General features: G+C 39.3%; 1 protein-coding gene across 5 annotated transcripts in view; it reads left to right on the top strand.

Moving 5' to 3' along the window:
• LOC111841552 (uncharacterized) overlaps positions 1-16,636 on the top strand; it is a 34,510-nt gene continuing 17,874 nt past the window's right edge. For 3 of the 5 annotated variants that reach the window (XM_072718102.1, XM_072718104.1, XM_023807407.2), the window contains exons 1-17: positions 2-211; positions 1,862-1,915; positions 2,249-2,395; positions 2,927-3,064; positions 3,457-3,579; positions 4,195-4,362; positions 5,261-5,440; positions 5,541-5,663; positions 5,779-5,892; positions 7,154-7,457; positions 7,643-7,758; positions 7,970-8,087; positions 8,363-8,454; positions 9,440-9,590; positions 12,526-12,626; positions 14,240-14,360; positions 16,480-16,610. In XM_072718102.1, coding sequence (XP_072574203.1) covers positions 1,871-1,915; positions 2,249-2,395; positions 2,927-3,064; positions 3,457-3,579; positions 4,195-4,362; positions 5,261-5,440; positions 5,541-5,663; positions 5,779-5,892; positions 7,154-7,457; positions 7,643-7,758; positions 7,970-8,087; positions 8,363-8,454; positions 9,440-9,590; positions 12,526-12,626; positions 14,240-14,360; positions 16,480-16,610 — 2,172 coding nt within the window. In that variant the 5' untranslated portion in view covers positions 2-211; positions 1,862-1,870. Of the gene's footprint in view, positions 212-1,861; positions 1,916-2,248; positions 2,396-2,926; positions 3,065-3,456; positions 3,580-4,194; positions 4,363-5,260; positions 5,441-5,540; positions 5,664-5,778; positions 5,893-7,153; positions 7,458-7,642; positions 7,759-7,969; positions 8,088-8,362; positions 8,455-9,439; positions 9,591-12,525; positions 12,627-14,239; positions 14,361-16,479; positions 16,611-16,636 lie in introns of all 5 variants that reach the window. The other 2 variants (XM_072718100.1, XM_072718101.1) reach the window with 2 other exon arrangements.

Below are 16,636 nucleotides of genomic sequence, written 5' to 3'. Positions count from 1 at the left end.
CACTGACGTCCATTGCGTGCGTCGTCAGCACCGCCGTTTTCTGCCGTGTTTGTTCACCTTACTAAGATGGCTGGTTACGACTGAGTTCTAATGGCTTTCCAATGTAAGGAAGCCGTCGTAAGAATGTGAAAGTAGGGTCTGAATAAATATGAACATTTATTTTTGATTAGTAACAACTGAAAAGCAGCGTCCACATGAGCAGGTTTGGCAGGTAAGCTTTTGCGGCGGCCAGTCTTCGCTGTGACGTAGCCGTGCTGGTTTTTAACTCGAGCAGCCGACACTAGTGATGCTATTCTGTTTGCTTGAAAACTCATCTCTTATTCTTCATCAAATTGTGTACAAGTAAACTGCATTAAGCAGGGACGTCACGTCAGTCAAAAGATAAAACTAAGAGGCTCTTTCACTAAAGTAACTTCGATATACAGTATACCGCACCTAAGGTAGCTAATGCTAGCTTAGCCGGATCTATCGGATTTGTGTTGGATTTACGTTCAATTTTACGATTTTTGTAGTCCAGTTTACACATATCACTGGTTTACCAACTTCGTAAAAAAGTATACTTTGAGTTTGACGCTAATGTTTATGTATAAACCATTACTAATATGTAAACCATTACTAATGAATTGCAGCGTATGTAACTACGCGAAACCCTAATAGCTAAATCACGATTTTAGCATCTCAGTCAATTTAAGGTTCAGTTTAGTTTTTTGTGTTTTAGTTGATAATGTCATTGAGCGTATTTGGGCAAAGTTTAGTTGTATGATAACCTCCAAGGCCGAGCCAGCTTGTCAATTGTTCCACTCAGTCTGCCCCTACTGACGGAATCAGTCAGCTGTTTGTGTCTTAGACTTGCTGATATATTTATATAATCTTCATAGAGCACCTGTATACGAGCTTAAAATGCATGCAATCAGAACTGAATAACCCAGCCGCGTGCCCTTGTTACACACGTCACCAAGTACATTTAAAACGTCGCTTATTCTGTTGTAAACTGGAATTAGCCCTAATCAAACATTGACTCATTTCATACATCATAGTTTGTTATTCTGGGGCAGGATCACTTGGCTGAGAATACACAAGTAGGAACTGTTCATGCTATCTCAGTATATGCTGAAGATTTGAATGCTGCATTCACACTTAAAGATGACCATAAAACAAATCTTGTTAGTTATTATTAAATCTGAGAAATAAAATAACGAAAGTATTTCTAAAGAAGAGTTATTTGGATTTAAAGGCTTTGAAACATCCACATGCTAAATTGAATTTGTGTTTGTACTTAATGTAAAAGAATGAATGAATGCATGTAATTTCTCTTGACTAGATTATAATTTTAGATTTTTTCATATTATTTGCTTAAAGATTCAAGATATTTATAGGTCATGTGCATCAGGTCCATAGGAATACTTGTTCAATTCCACTCTGTTACAAAGACAGAACAAAACAGTGCAAAGCACAGAGATCATGCAAAATCATACAAGACAAAACTAGACAACATCTAGTGGTTAATGACGTGGTAACAGTGCTATAAAGTGCATGTTCCATGGGAATCAGTATGTTTGAAACACTAATGGCATGGAGAATGAATCTGTAGTCCGTGTTCTGATACTGTGAATTCTCCTACCAGAGTGCAGGGGGGTGAAATTTAGTTTATAGTTTGGGTGTCTAGGGTGCTGAATTGTAGACTAATCTTCAAGGCAGGAACTGAACCCCATCCCCCTCTTCATGACCTATACCTTAATCATTAAATTATATATTTCTTGTGATCAGTATTTCCCTTGCCTTACAGTTTAGTTTGTTTTTCCGTAGTGTAAACATGTAAAGAATTTGTTCATCACTGTTTCCTGATTTCCTTGTTTTACAGAAAGTCATAATGTTGAAGTGGTTCTCAAATGATGAATCTGGCCCAAATCAGGCAGTAAGTATGAATTATAAATGATGAAAGATGAGCCATTTCCATTTATATACTTCATAGTTGTGTAACTTGATCAGAATTTAGTGTGAATTTTCAAATTTTGTTGTAATTTCCAATTCCTGAATGGAAGCCACTTACTTATAAGCTGCATTTGAAGAATTGCCAACTTAGTTTTTGTTGCTTCCCAAACACCGCTTTACCTTGATTTGAATTTCTGTAACCAAGTAGATGGGAATGGGTTTAAGGAGACTGCTGAAGAGGCAAGTCTGCAATGACATATCAGAGGCACTCCCTGAGTAGCCATTGTTACTAATCTCATATCACTACTACTCCAAGGCCCTGGAATCCCAGGAAGGCTCCAGTAGTCAGTCAATGGCTGAGGTCACTGATCAACTGGCGCAGACACAACAGCTTGTGGCACAGCTCAAAGAACTCATCCGGGAGAAAGATAGCAACTTACAAGCCAAAGATGAGCAGCTCAAGGTATGACATCAGGACAGATGCACTTTAGATAGATATTGTTATTGTGTGATATAGTTATTATGTATTGTTACTGTTATATGTGCACTGTGATCACGGAGAAACTCTGTTTCATCTCGCTATGTACTTGCACAGTCGCTGATGACAATAAAGTGAACTTTAACCTTAACCATAACAGATATTCTGGTGAATTCTGGGGATTTGAGTTCTGGTGACTTATAATTTCCTCCAAATCCGATGTTTTTTTTTTATTATTTTTATTTAGGTAGCATCTGCTGCTTCTGGGTTTTTTTATTTAATTTTTTTTTCTTTTTGCTGGCATTTTGTCAAAATATAATGAAAAGGTAAAAAGTAATAGGACCTATTTACCTATTTGTGATAATTGTTATAAATAGGTACAAAGTAATGAAAATGAACTTAAAATTAACTTTGTTGTCCAGGTATTACATTCTATTCATGCAACTATGATCAAACCCCAGGTTTGTTATGAACAGTAAGCAAATTTTTCTTATGAAATTTTTATCCAATTAATAGACAGAAAAGGACTCATTTGAGGCCAAACTGTCCAAACTGAAGCTCCAGAACAAAGCAAAGGTTACATCTCTAAATGCTCAGCTGGAGGATCTGAAAAAGCAACTTGCTGTCTCCGGGGGGAAGGTGGAAATCAAGAAGGTATGGTTGAAGCAATATGACTTGGATTATTAGGCCTCGACACCCACTGCATACCGTGCTCACAAAGGACTTATTTAAGGTCATGTAATGCACTATGCAAGGTATTACCAAACAAAGCATCCATTCATCCATCCATTCTCTCACTACTTAAGCTAGCCTAGGTTTCAGGCTGTACTCTGAGCTGTACTCTGGATAGGATGTAGTTCATCGCAGGGTACACATACTTTAAGTTTTTTAAATTTAGAGATGCCAGTTAGCCTACCAACATCTCTTTGGGAAACATATAAAACAAACTGAATAAACGAGTACTTAAAAAAAACAGCAGTGAGGCACACAGGTTTGGCTTTACTGGGGTCTCTTACGGATTTTTGATGTGGCCATATGTGTCCCAGAGTGGAGGAGATGGGAGTCAGGAACATACCTCTGCAAGTCGGGGGAAGATCCTCCTCCTGAAGAAGAAGACAGAGGAACTGGAGCAGCAGCTTTTGCAGAAGGAGGCAGAGCTGACTGTGAAGGTGACACTTCACTATACATACCATCCATGTCTTTCTGTGCATCATAAGTCAGGGACACATTGTGTCATGGATGTTGCTTTGATTCTGCACTCTTGTGCTTTTATCCATGATTTTTAATTCTTCTGCTTTACCCCTATCTGTGCCCTGTACCTCGGCCGCAGTGCTCTGCTTGGGAATAAATTAGGCTCCTTCTGCTTAACTTAGATTCTCTTGTCCTTCTGGGTAACCCAACAACTGTTTTTAAACATTTAGCTAGTTAGCACAAGGACAGCAGTAAACTACTCGAATCCCTTATTGTAAAAGATTAACTATCAGCGAAAAATACTTCATTAGTGAATCACAGTTCAGCTTGAATTGTCCCATGTTACATATTTTTTACAGAAGATTAATGGCAGGATTAGATGCTAACACTAGCAATTTGTTACTTGATAGTAATGGAAGTACTGAACATGGAAACTAGATACAAAATGTGGAGCCAGTCTAATTTAATAAGTAGTAAATACTTATTTTAAATTTGTAAGTAGATCCATGCTGTCGAGCCTGTCAATGGGTATACTGTCGGGTAGTTTATGTCTTGTGCAGATGTTACTGAATTTCCTGAACTCTCTGTATTAGACTAAGGAGCTGGAGGCTCAGCGGCAGCGGGGCATGGAAATGGATGCCATGCTTGCAGAAAAGAACCGGAAGTTAGCAGAAAAGGAGGCATATATCATTGATCTTCAGATGACAGTGGGAGGAGATATCACTACACAAACTCACCAGCCGCGAGTAGTGGAACGAAAGGTATATGTAATGTAATATGTACACGAGATTCTGTGCATGCTTAAAGGTTCAAGACTCAATTGAATATGGCATGCATTTGTAAAATTATTTTGTCACGTTATTTTACTTGTATTTTTTATTTTACATTTGAAATTCTAGTTATAAAATTTAACACAATCATTTATGTACCCTACAGTACATAAAAGATGTAAAACTGACCGTAGAAAGCCGCTATAGTTCAGCTGAAATATAAATCTTTTGTTAAATCAGTTGTATATATTAAATTGGATCCAGTTAACAATACCAAAGCAACAGTCATGAATACACAGCTAATTTCGAATTATCAGCAGTCGAATCTGTGAAGGGTCATGGAAACTGAAGGTATATTTTCTCTTGAAGCAGAAGCATTTGTTGCTGAACATTTCCCCAGCTCAGATGATGATGATGATGATGATGATAATATGGTCTTTGAAGGCTTTCCTTCTGAGAATGAACAAGATAGTGCTTTAAACATTTATCAGTACCGCATAATTTCATGTCATGCATTTTAAAAACTCTTGTACACAATCTGAATCAAGAATTTAATCAATCAAAAAACTGAAAATTATAAATTCAGTTATGAATTTTATTATGTTTCAATGTTCCTGTTAAGAAAATGCAAACTGCTTAGTGTTTGAAATATGGAATTACAAAATACATGCATTTTCTCTGCTGCTTTTTTATAATATTTACAATATGTGGAAATATGAGTATAGCCCGTACCTCCCCAAGCAGAATGTTAAAATGCGTATACCTTGTAGGTTATATACATGAAAATAGTAATTTTATGATTTTTTTTCTTAAGTTTTGATACTCCTGCCATGATAAACATCCTTCTGGAATGTAACTGAACTTTGTACTGTAAACGTTTTAATTTCAGTCAGCAGGGGAGCCTGCTTCTGTGCAGGAACTCCAGCTGTTAGTGCAGCACCTCACCAAGAAGGTTGAGGAGAGTGAGGAGCGATACAGCCTTCTGCAGGAACAGACAGAGAGCCTTAAAGAGTTACTGGTGAACGAGAAGGCCCAATTTGAAAAGAGAGAGAACATGTACAAAGAGAACGTAAGTGGCTTTTCTCGTGTCTGTGCGTGTTTACAGTATTTTTTCTCTCATGTATCAAGTGCAGCAGAAGCCTTATCCTGCTTATTGTTTCATGCTTCAGATCCAAACATTTAAAGATATTATTCTTCAGAAAGACAACAAATTAACAGAAATAAACCAGATGCATGAACAGGAGCTCTTCAGATTGGCTGCAAAGTCTGATGCCAGTGCAGATCTGGAACAGGTGAGCTGCCTTTTCCCTCATAAACCAGTCAGCATATCCAGTTGCTTGTTCTTATGAGGGGGGGGGGGGGGGGGTCTTACAAGTTGCAGAGAGAATGTGGTTGATTTTGTTTCAGCTCCTGAAGGCCCTGAAACAGAAGCTCCATGAAAAGGAGGAGGTGTTGCTGGGAAAAACTCAGGTGATAAATGTTCTGCAGGGGGAGGTCGATGCTAAAGACCAGCAGATAAAGGTGAGTAGTTTTACTTGTTACAGGTTCAAATAGTGTTGGGCGATGTGACTGTAATTTATTGCGACCGCTTGTAATTGTATCCATGATAAGGGTTTTAGAGTTATTACAAGAATCTCAATGCAGCATTAAATGTACATTTACACTTGTATTTGCAGATGCTTTTGTCCAAATTGATATACAAGTAAGGCAAACGGCACATTACAAACGTGCTGTCAAGGAGTCGTATAGACCGTTCAACTAAGCTGAGCTTCCAATGAATACTCGGTTACAAGTGCACTACTTAATACAAACTTGCAAGGGCCTTTCATGCAATGGCAGCATGTTCAGAGGTGCAAGAGTACTACAACAGAAACAGGCCGATGTGAAACAAAGCAATTTCAACCTGCGTAACAGCACTGCCTGTATATCTCACTTTTCGTCAATTTTGTCTCAGACAATCTGTTTAGTGGCTAGATCTTGAACTAAAAAGCTGCTAAATATATTATACTTGTCACATGGTAAACAGCACACTGTCCATAGATGGGCCTGCTACACCAGTGTTTCCCAGTCTGGTGCTTGGGAACCCTCAGTCGGTCCATGTTTTTGCTCCCTCAGATTTCCCTACCAGAGAGTTCACTTTTTTGCTCCCTTCCAGTTCCCTGGGAGGGAGCAAAAATGCAGACTGTCTGTGGGTCCTCGAAGACTGGAATGGGAGACACTGGGCTACGCTGTCAAATAAACAGAGTGTGTGGCATAGCTAAGGAAGAATTGGTTCCGAAAAAGTTTCCAATTTGATGTGTTGAAATGGTTTCTATTTGTGAAATCCAACATAGACCAATCTACTGTAATTTGCTAACTTTGCAAAAATACTGTTTGTAAAAAAGGTGACAACACAACCCATCTTTTTAAGCACTTGAAACATCAGCGCTCTAAGCATGCAGAATGTCTGGCTATGCGTATATTTACAAGCACATCACCATCAGACGCAGCGTCTTCCATACATCTAAAGTAACCAAATAGTAGCAAACACGTATTATTGACGCAATATTAAAAATCTTACATTAATTAATTCTTTTATTTATCAATTATTTGTTTGTATCTGTTGTAAACAGAGTTCAGAGCAAGGCCCTTAATCCCTGGGTGCCGCAACAGGTGGCTGCCCGTCATGGCCAGCTTGCTCTCACTTACACGGAGCAAGCTGGGAGAGGCATAAAAAGAATTTCCCCATGGAGATCAATAAAGTGTCTATTATTATTATTAACATTATTAACACCCTTCACAGGACCTGGAAGAGAAGATGCAGCGGGCGCATGTAGAGAAGGACAGCATGCAGTCAAAGCTGGATGCGGAAAGGCATGTAATGCGAGCCCAGCTGCGGGATCTCATGCAGAAACATGAGGAGGAGCTGCAGCGGGTAGCAGAGAAACATGAACACGAGGTCCTGGAGAAGGAGCAGTCACTCCACCGGCAGCTGGAAGAACTCCAGAGTACCTCAGCTGTCCAGCCGGCAGAGGAGCGACCCAGGGACACCAACCCAGACTCCCTGGTGGACATGGAAGCGGCAAAGAAGCTGTCGGAGATGGAAGGTAACTGAACTTACTGTTGCTGCTTCTGGATTCTCTGTTTATCACAATAACGGAACAGTTTTGTTTTGTATTATTAATGTTGGGAGCGTGGTTTCAAAGGGTTCGGTTTCCAGTCTGTTGTCAGCTTGGTGTTTCTTCTTCTTAATGCCGTGGTGTTTCAACTGAGCTTGCGACTTTCTGCCCAGCTCAATTGAAGGTGAAAGCTGAGGAAGCAAACAAGTCTGAAGCCAAATTTCTGAAGATGAAAGCGTGGTCCAAATCGCGCATCCGGCAGCTTGAGGATGACTTAAGGAAAGCACAGGTAAGTGAAAATAAAATGGATATTTTTCATTCATAGAACACTGGGTTTATTCCACATTTTTAGTAGTCAGTTTTAATATTAGTAGCCAAAGCAGTTTGTATATTGTTCTTCTGTGAATGTATTACTGCAGTGCATGACAGCTGAGGTCACTGTCAATCTTCTACTTGGGCTCTGAAATCTGTTTTATATTCTTATTTCTGTCTCCGCTAAGTCTGGATGCCCTGGCCCTGATATGAATACGTTACAGAACCGCATCACTGATCTTGAAGAAGAACGGCAAGAGCTTCTGTGCAAACTAGACCAGTATGATGAACTAAAAACTAAAAATGGTAATCCTGCGCCTGAAATCCATGAATGTAGATACGTAATGTAGATACGTAATGTACGTAAGGGTGACTGTGGATCATGATGCTGTGCCTGTGATTAGAAGGTCACCTGTTCGAATCCTGTTGCTGGTCCTTAACCCCAGTTACTTCAGGCACTGACTAACCTTTATCCCTAATCATTACTTGTACATCCCTTTGGATAAATGGGTCTGCTAAATAAATACATTGCAATAAAAAACAGAAATCTCACATTTGCAACATGATTTATTCATTTTTAGATCAATTAATAGCCAAGCTTGTGGCGTATGAAGAACAGCAGAGGAAGATGCAAGCTGACTTGGAGCAAATCACCAAGCGAGCCGCCTCTCAGGTTGGAATACTGCTGCGCTTCACATTTCACCATATGACTGTAGGGCTGGGCAATATCTAAAAAAATGTGATATTTCTATTTAAAAGTAATGGGATGAATGATAATACTGAGTCATCCAACTACAGTACCTCACACGCATTCAGCACGAAACAGAGCACTTGAAAGTGAACTGTGAAAGTATGAAAAATTATATATGGATAATCCACCAAATAGCTGGTGTTCTGTCATTTTTTGCTGTGATAAAGGAAAGCACAAAATTACGAATGGGAGTTTCTCAGATTTTAATCTATTACATAGTTAATGGGGGGGGGGGGTGGGATTCGGATTAGCAATATATTAGCTGATTGGCTGATAATTGTTTTTTAGCCTCTGTGGAAAAACAATTGATTGGCAGGCCACATTTAATCTTGATTTTAAAGCATGTTGCAGACTGTCTGAATCCATCTAAAGTCGTAGGTTAGAAACTTATGGTGAGCCCTAGCTGTGTGTCACCATTATAATCGGTTTACACATAGTGATACCTTCACATATCATCAGGAGTTAAATGAAAGCAATGTGTGTTTCTTTTTTACTGCATTGGAAATGTAGGCTACAAAGCTGAACTGTAAGCAGTTCATAAATCTTTATCTTGCTACTGTATCTTGTGTCTGAAGGCAATAATCATTGGTTAGTCACTGTCAGATATCGACACCAGGTTACTCGTCTGTTATCGTCAAATACGGATATTATCATTGTATCGCCCCAATCCTACTCTGACGTGCAGACTTTCTTGCTTTATGGTTATAGTTTTGCTCACTCTTGCTTCTGTCACTTACATGTATTTTATGAAGTGCATTGCTGTCTATTTCAAGGAAGCTTGGACAAGGAACTGACCCATTGTTACGAAGAACTGATCAAATGAGTTTCCGTGTTCCTTTGTTAAGATGCATTGGGATCATGTGATCAGTAGTATAGATGGGACATTGGCCATGTTTGTCTCTCACAGACGAGCGAATCGGGCAGTGTGGATGAACTGCAGAGCCAGGTGTTAGAGTGGCAGGATATGGTGTTGGAGGCAGAGGCGGGCCGTGAGCAAGCCCGTGGAGAGAAGGCTGCCCTGGGGATGCGAATGAGCCACATCGAGGAGGAGCGTGAAGGTAAAAGGCAGCTCCTGCAGCCTCCAGTATCGGTGGCCAGCCGCTCCCCCTGCAAACCCAGCATTCCTCAGGGTCGTTTGCTGCATCCGCTGCACACTCTCCTGCATGCCCATTCTTGTCCAGTTTGGATGGATTTTTTTCATAATGATTTTGTGCAAGGCATTTAATTGTATTATTTTAAAGCTGTTTTTTTAAGCTATATTTATCATGTCTTGACCTGTTTTAGTGTGTAGTTGACTTTTTTAACTAGTGTTTTTTTTTGCAGCTTCCTGGATAAAAATGTTGAAAAATGTTTTATATGCATTTTTTATTTTTTTAGAATTGCGTGCGGTTTTTTGCTCATTGTTGCTCTCTGTTTTGGGCATGTTGTTTTCCTGTTTATTTTCTCCTCTCCTCCACATACCCCCTGATGAGCCCTCGCTTTGTGCCCTAGCCCCCTCCACTCCTCCTCACTGTGATTGGGCAGCCACAGAGAACAGTTTCCCATCAGTTTTGTGCATGCAGGCCCTAGTGCCAGTCTGTACTGTACTGGTTGCTGTTTCCCAGTATCCCTTGCTCTCATTGGGTAAATTGTGGGCAGTACAGTATTGGGTGGTACAGTTTAATGTCAACCATATATGTTTCTGTTTCCTGTTTTTCTGGACTTACCAAATAACATTTCCTTTAACTGGCTTTTATTTGCTCGTTTCTTATGATGATCATTTGCTTTTAAATAATTTATCTCAGGTGACTAAATTGAATGCTGTTGTCAGCCCAAGGCAAAGACATTTTTAAGGATTTTTTAAAAATGCTTCACTTGTGACTGAAGGTTCCTTTTTTCTTTTCATCATTTATGACAGGGGTGAGCAATCTTATACGCAAAGGGCCGGTGTGTATGCGGGTTTTCGCTGCAACTCCCTAATTATATTACTAATTAGAGGACTGATTGGCTGAAGAGTCCGCACACCTGGGTTTGAACAGCTGACCTACAGGTTATCCCAAAAACCTGCATACACACCGGCCCTTTGCGGATAAGATTGCCCACCCCTGATGTATGAGCTCATTTTGACTAACCTGCTTTTAGTTTGTTGGCTGATGAGATGCCTATGAACCTAACAAACAGTGGTCATATGCTCAATCCTGTAAGCTGAAGGAATGAGATCTGCCTTAATGGCCAACATCTAAAGGGTTTAATTACAGGTTGAATCTTTGGGGCTCTGCTTCTTGGTGGCAGGGTGCTGCTAAAAGGCCATATCTCTTTGTAACCATCTTTATAATTCCTTCCTATTATCCATTTAATTGTAAGTGTAACCATACGTTCATACCACAGGCGGCGAGAGCGTTGGGGTTAAAAGCCCAAATATTATAACAGGCCAACCAATATAATGCCCTACAGACTGAAACCTTTGTCATTGAATGGAAAAGTATTAGCTCAGTACCAAAAGACCTTTTTAACGCGTACTTTTATACTGTGTTCACGCAGTACAAAAATGCATGTCTAAATGATTTAACATAGTTTTATGCCGCCTAAGCACAGATATTTTTACCATGTCTAAAGGGTAAAAATGCCATGTTTGAGGGGCATTCTGTCTCATGGTTTATACTTCGACAGTGCTTGGGAACTGTTTGGTTGGAACAAAAGTTTACACGTTTGTGTTCTGTGGAACTCTCTTTAGTGGAGTAGCTCTACATTCTGATTGGTTACTGCCTAACTCTGTTATAGCTCATTACCATAAAGTTGACCAGGCTTCAACTTAATTTTGACACTCTCGCCGCCCAAATTGCGATGCGCCCTGCAATAGTGAATTCACGACTTGGGGTCACTTTGACACTCTCGCTACTCGCAGTGTGAACGCATGGTACCACCTCCTCATGTAATAATCATTCTTAACCTATTTTCAAACAATCTGAGCAATTGGTTTAAAATCTAAGCCTAATCTTTAAAAATGTGTATGCCCCTGAAAGCTTGGTATTCGATTTCTAATTCATATTCTCTCATCACGCTATAGCAATACATAAATTTAGGCCTACAAATGTCTGATTTCACAAAACAGATGGGAATTTTTTTTACTTTACAATTACACCAACTAAACATAAATGTGATTTCATGGCTTGTTCAATGACCAATAAGCAGGTATTCCAATCTTGTAAGGTGTGAAAATGGAACTCAACAAATTTGAAAAGTAGTTTTGCTTTAAAATGTAGCTGTGACACACAAGTGCTACTTTTTATGCAATGTAAAGTATGGCAGGCAGTGGTTAATTTATGCTAGCAGTAGGGTATTATATATTATGTCTACAGCTGTACATTTACAGTTCATCTTTCTATGAGATTTCCAGGGTTTGACCCGTTGAGCTGTCTTGTGGTGCCAAATCTATTTTCTGGCAGACAAATCCTGTCATACATGCATCTCGTACAAATCGACATTATAAACAGGGAAGTAGGTGGAGATGTGGTGCAGTGTGGGGTGGTGAAGAGCTATTAATGTGGGACTCTAAATCTTTGTGGGTTAATAAACACTTAATTGGTCTTTGAGTTTTTTCTTGGATGTAAAAGAACAGTCATACTTTTGTTTTAGTATCTTTGGTATAGCCTGATTTGGCTGGTAACTTCAGCTGACCGCTCATCTGTCATTCTAACACTGAGATACAGGACCCTTGTTAATGAGTAAGATGCATTTTCTGTTTCTCAGAGCCATTGAGTTATATCCCAAATGCTTTGAAGGCTGCATAGTTTGCATGCTTGCCACATCTGACTTTTGCTGTCTCGTCCTGCACCGTAGCTCGTCTGCTGTTTGGTGTTCTGCTCTATCTATGTTTGTGAGTCTCTGAGTGTCTCTCTTTGTATCCATGTCCACTAGCACGTATCCTTTCTATGTCTGAGCTTAACGAATACCTCCCTTGTGGCACAAAACTGATTGAGGATGACTGGTTCTTTCCTGGCTGCTCCGATCCAGTGCTGGTCAGTCGGCAGCAGGAGTTGGAGGAGGAGCTGGTGCAGGCTCGAGGGCTTCGGCAGCAGAAGGGCAAGAAGCTGGCTGTGGCTACCAGCCTACAGGTACTGTGGGAGGGTCCCTGGTGGGGTTTCAGTGCAAGACGTCTCCCGTCCCTCCCGTGCTGTGGTGTGTGGTGGTCACCATCAGAAGTGAAGGGTCACTAATGGGGAAACCTGAGGATGATGTGCAGTGAGCAGGTTTGAGTATGACCTCAGGGTGCAGAATTGCACGATGTACAGTTTTAATTCCATGATATTCTGTGATATTTTACGACAGAAATGTATGCATAGATGATGAATGTCTCTACCATTTTTCAAAACATCGTTCATTACTACTAAGTCAAATTAGATGGACGTCATTGTTGATATATCAGTGCCTGTAAGTAAATTTTGTTGTACTGGGCTATGCATGTCACATTTATACTTTATACTAAGCTGGATATTTATATTTACTGACCTATTGTTCATGGAATTATTTAGCAAAATGTTTGACGTGTTCTACATTTCTGTATGATTCTATGTGTTTTTGTATTAACAGCTAGCATTTTTTCAACCTCCTCTAACAACAAGCAGGGATGTACTTTGGCGTATCGCACCTTTTATTTTCGCTAATGGCTCAATGCATTAGCATAACAATCACCCATTAAAAAAAAAAGCCAGGTATTCTCACAGTGCAGCACTGCAGTCAGCCCAGAAAAACCATAAACCCCATAATACAGTCGCGTTATGTTTTTGTGCTCATTGATTTATTGGTTTCAATAGATTAATCTTGTGAAATTAATCTTAATCCCACACCATTAATTAAATAAAAGCCTCTCTCTTACATAAATACCAAAATAATTGATCACTTTAATCGCTAATACAGTTGTGTATGGGCAGTCTTATTTCAAAAAGAAATTTTTAAAAAGTGACACAGATAATGTTTTGTCATATTCATTTTAGAATAGAAATAGGAAAGCCTTTTATTGTCATTGTACTGGAGCACGAATGCTACTTGTACAATGAAATTGCAGTGGCCACTTCTAAAGTGCAGACATACAGACACATATAGACATACAGACATCACATTTTTATATCTGTCAAAGCAAATGGAAGCAAAATGGCAAGCTACTTCAGCTGAAAATAATTTAACATAAAATATATTTTATATACTTAAATAAAAAATATATAACACAGTATAAAATATATTTATCACATAAATTTTTTGTTACATTATTTATATATATATATATATATATATATATATATATATTTATTTATTAATTACCATATTGACCTGAATATATTATTATTATATATTTTGTGGGGGAAAAAAATGTCTCATATTTGGCCCAACACAGTAAGTGTTTTACCTGGGTTAATTTGCATAAAATTACTTTATACAGGTTTTAAAAGCAATCCGGAAAGTTTGACAAAAATGAAATCACCAATAAGTTACGTCTATTTATCCAGCATTTTATAAAATATTGCATCCACAGAGCAGCCACTCTGTTAGGAACATTACAGCTATTTGGTTGAGGGTGTTCTATTCGCTGCTATTATTAAAACGAACGACACATTGGCACAAACAAAAGGGCTGCATACGTCAAAGTACGTGCTTGGTGGATAAAGGAGTTTTATTTTCATTGGCATGAGAAACGGTGGTTAAATCTAGCAAATCTCCAATCTTTTTTTAGGAGGACTTTGAGTTTGAGAAGCAGACTTATCCAGACCCAAAAAATGCTTTGGAGAGTACGGCCTCCACAGAGGGAGAGAATATGGGAGGTTGGTGGCCAGAGTACAGAACTTCTGACGCAGGTGTGAAACCAACTAGCCAGTTTATTGTGGCATGCACAGTGTTTGCCCCTCGTGTATTTTGGTTGCCATTTGTGGTTAAAGTCCTTTGTCAGCACGGTGTGTTGTTGACATTTTGTTTGCCCCATTTGTGTTTGCTTTATATTGTGCTAAATATTCTTTTTAAGCATGTGCGTGCTGAATGAACTGCCTAGTTTTGGTTTTGTGTCTCATACTCCATGTTGAATGCATTGAAGTCCATCCATCTAATTTTATTCTTTTTTTTTAAAGGGGGTTTTTATGCTTCCGGAAACAAAAGAATGGGGCCCTTGACTGACTTTCTGCCTTTTGCAACAATGGCATCCATCAGACATGCAATGCTTCTTGTTGATGGTTTTAATTCTTTATGATGTTCACAATGGTCAGGAATAGGTTTCTTGGTAGCCAAATATGAAAAAAAAGTTCTGGTCTAACTCAACAACTCTGACCAGTTTGAATTAAATAATGCATTATGCACAGAAATTATAGAGATGCACCGAATGCACTTTTTTTTTTTTTGCCGATTCCAATTTCCGAGTTTTTTGCAAGTGTGACCAATTTTTACAGATTCCCGTTTTCTTTCTAAGAACTATAACTGACAGCATATACAAACAAAAACCAGCTTTGCTTCAATGCAAATTTTTATTTTCATAAAGAAATTAAATTTCCCCCTAAACTGCACTAAATTACAGGATCTTCTCTCACTTAAACAAGTCTCCAAATAAAGTGCTCTGTGACTGGAAAGAGGTACAAATGAGTTGCCGAACACCCAACTTTATGTGACATATTTTACTTTACCGAGCAGGTGCAACAGATTTAAATAACAAATCAGTTACTTATGTTCCAGCATGTTTAAATTCACCAGATAATACGACATTGATCTTTTTCCTTTTTTACTCGTCTTAAAAAAAAAAAAAAAAAAGTCCATTGGTTACAAACCTCCAAATAAAAGTGAAGTGTACTATACTCTTCCGAATAATAACAATAGATGCAGGGTAATATCATTGATACCAACATTGCATGTTATGCACATGCAATTCTTTCATTGTTAGTAAGCTAGATTAGGATCAGGCTTTTTCATATCTTCATACTGTACGGACATTATAGAGCAGGGGCTTAAAGTTTCACTAAATCATTTTTACTTTTTCATAGGAAATCACCTTATCTAGCTTTGCAATTTTAATGATTATTACTTTTCAAGATTATCTAGTACATGTTTAATGATCAGTTTAAAGTTCACCTCCGAAGTTTCACCACATTTTTCGTGGTGGTTCCCTCACAGTTTACTTTGGCTTTACATGTATAACAAATTGCATTCTTAGTGTTATCTTTTGTCACAGTGAAGAACTTCCACGCTATCGCCATGTTAGCGTGTGGCTGTAAGTGTGCATGCGGCTGTGAGGCTATATCCTGCGCTGCTGTGTGTATGATGTGTGGTGCTTGCGTAAAACGGACCGGTCGGTATTGGAAATACCTGAGACTGATCGGCCGGTTCCCAGTCCAAGCCAAGCCCGCTGAAAATCGTCCGATTCCGGTCCCTGGCCAATCGATCGGTGCATCTCTACTTCATAAATAAATCCAAGCAGTTATCCCCTGGTCACTTACTCTTCGCAGGCCGCATAGGGCACAAAGCTGGAAGTAAGCCTGCGCTTTACTGGGATAGGGTAATATAAAACATGTACTCACATACGGTAGGAGCAGTTCAGAGATGTTATTTAGCTTGAGACTGTATCTCTTAAATGCAGGAGGAGACTGGAGTTCCAGGGAACAAACCTGTGCAACACAGGAAAAACGTGCAAAAGCAATGGTGGACTCCAGCCCCTAACCCTTTAGGTGTGAGGTGGCAATGCAGACCACTGAGCCACAGTGCCACCCCAGTTATTATCCATTTAACACAGTCGGCATATTCATAGATGCATGGTAACTGGTTAATGACAACATGGAGTATGGATGTGTTCACACATTTTGTAGTTTCTGGCTTTCACATGATCACAATTTAACAAATGCATTTAAATCATATCGTCATAATATTAGATAAACACAGTTGAAATGGCTTATTTTTGAGATACATAATGTAAAGATTTTTATCTGTTCCCTGCGTCAGGCCTGCGGTCGGTGGTGGATGAGCTGGAACTGGAGAGGAATCAGCTGCAGGAGCAGATTGTAGGCTTGGAGGAGCGTTGTCAGGACTTGGAGGACCGGCTACAGATGCAAGCTCGCATTGAGTCCCTACAGGTATTTTGCTTTGCATACTTGCTCTC

The sequence above is a fragment of the Paramormyrops kingsleyae genome, chromosome 11, assembly GCF_048594095.1.
Source record: "Paramormyrops kingsleyae isolate MSU_618 chromosome 11, PKINGS_0.4, whole genome shotgun sequence".
NCBI classification, from domain to species: Eukaryota; Metazoa; Chordata; class Actinopteri; order Osteoglossiformes; family Mormyridae; genus Paramormyrops; species Paramormyrops kingsleyae.
The sequence above is the reverse complement of the archived record's forward strand: the minus strand, read 5'-3'. Positions and strand labels throughout refer to the sequence as shown.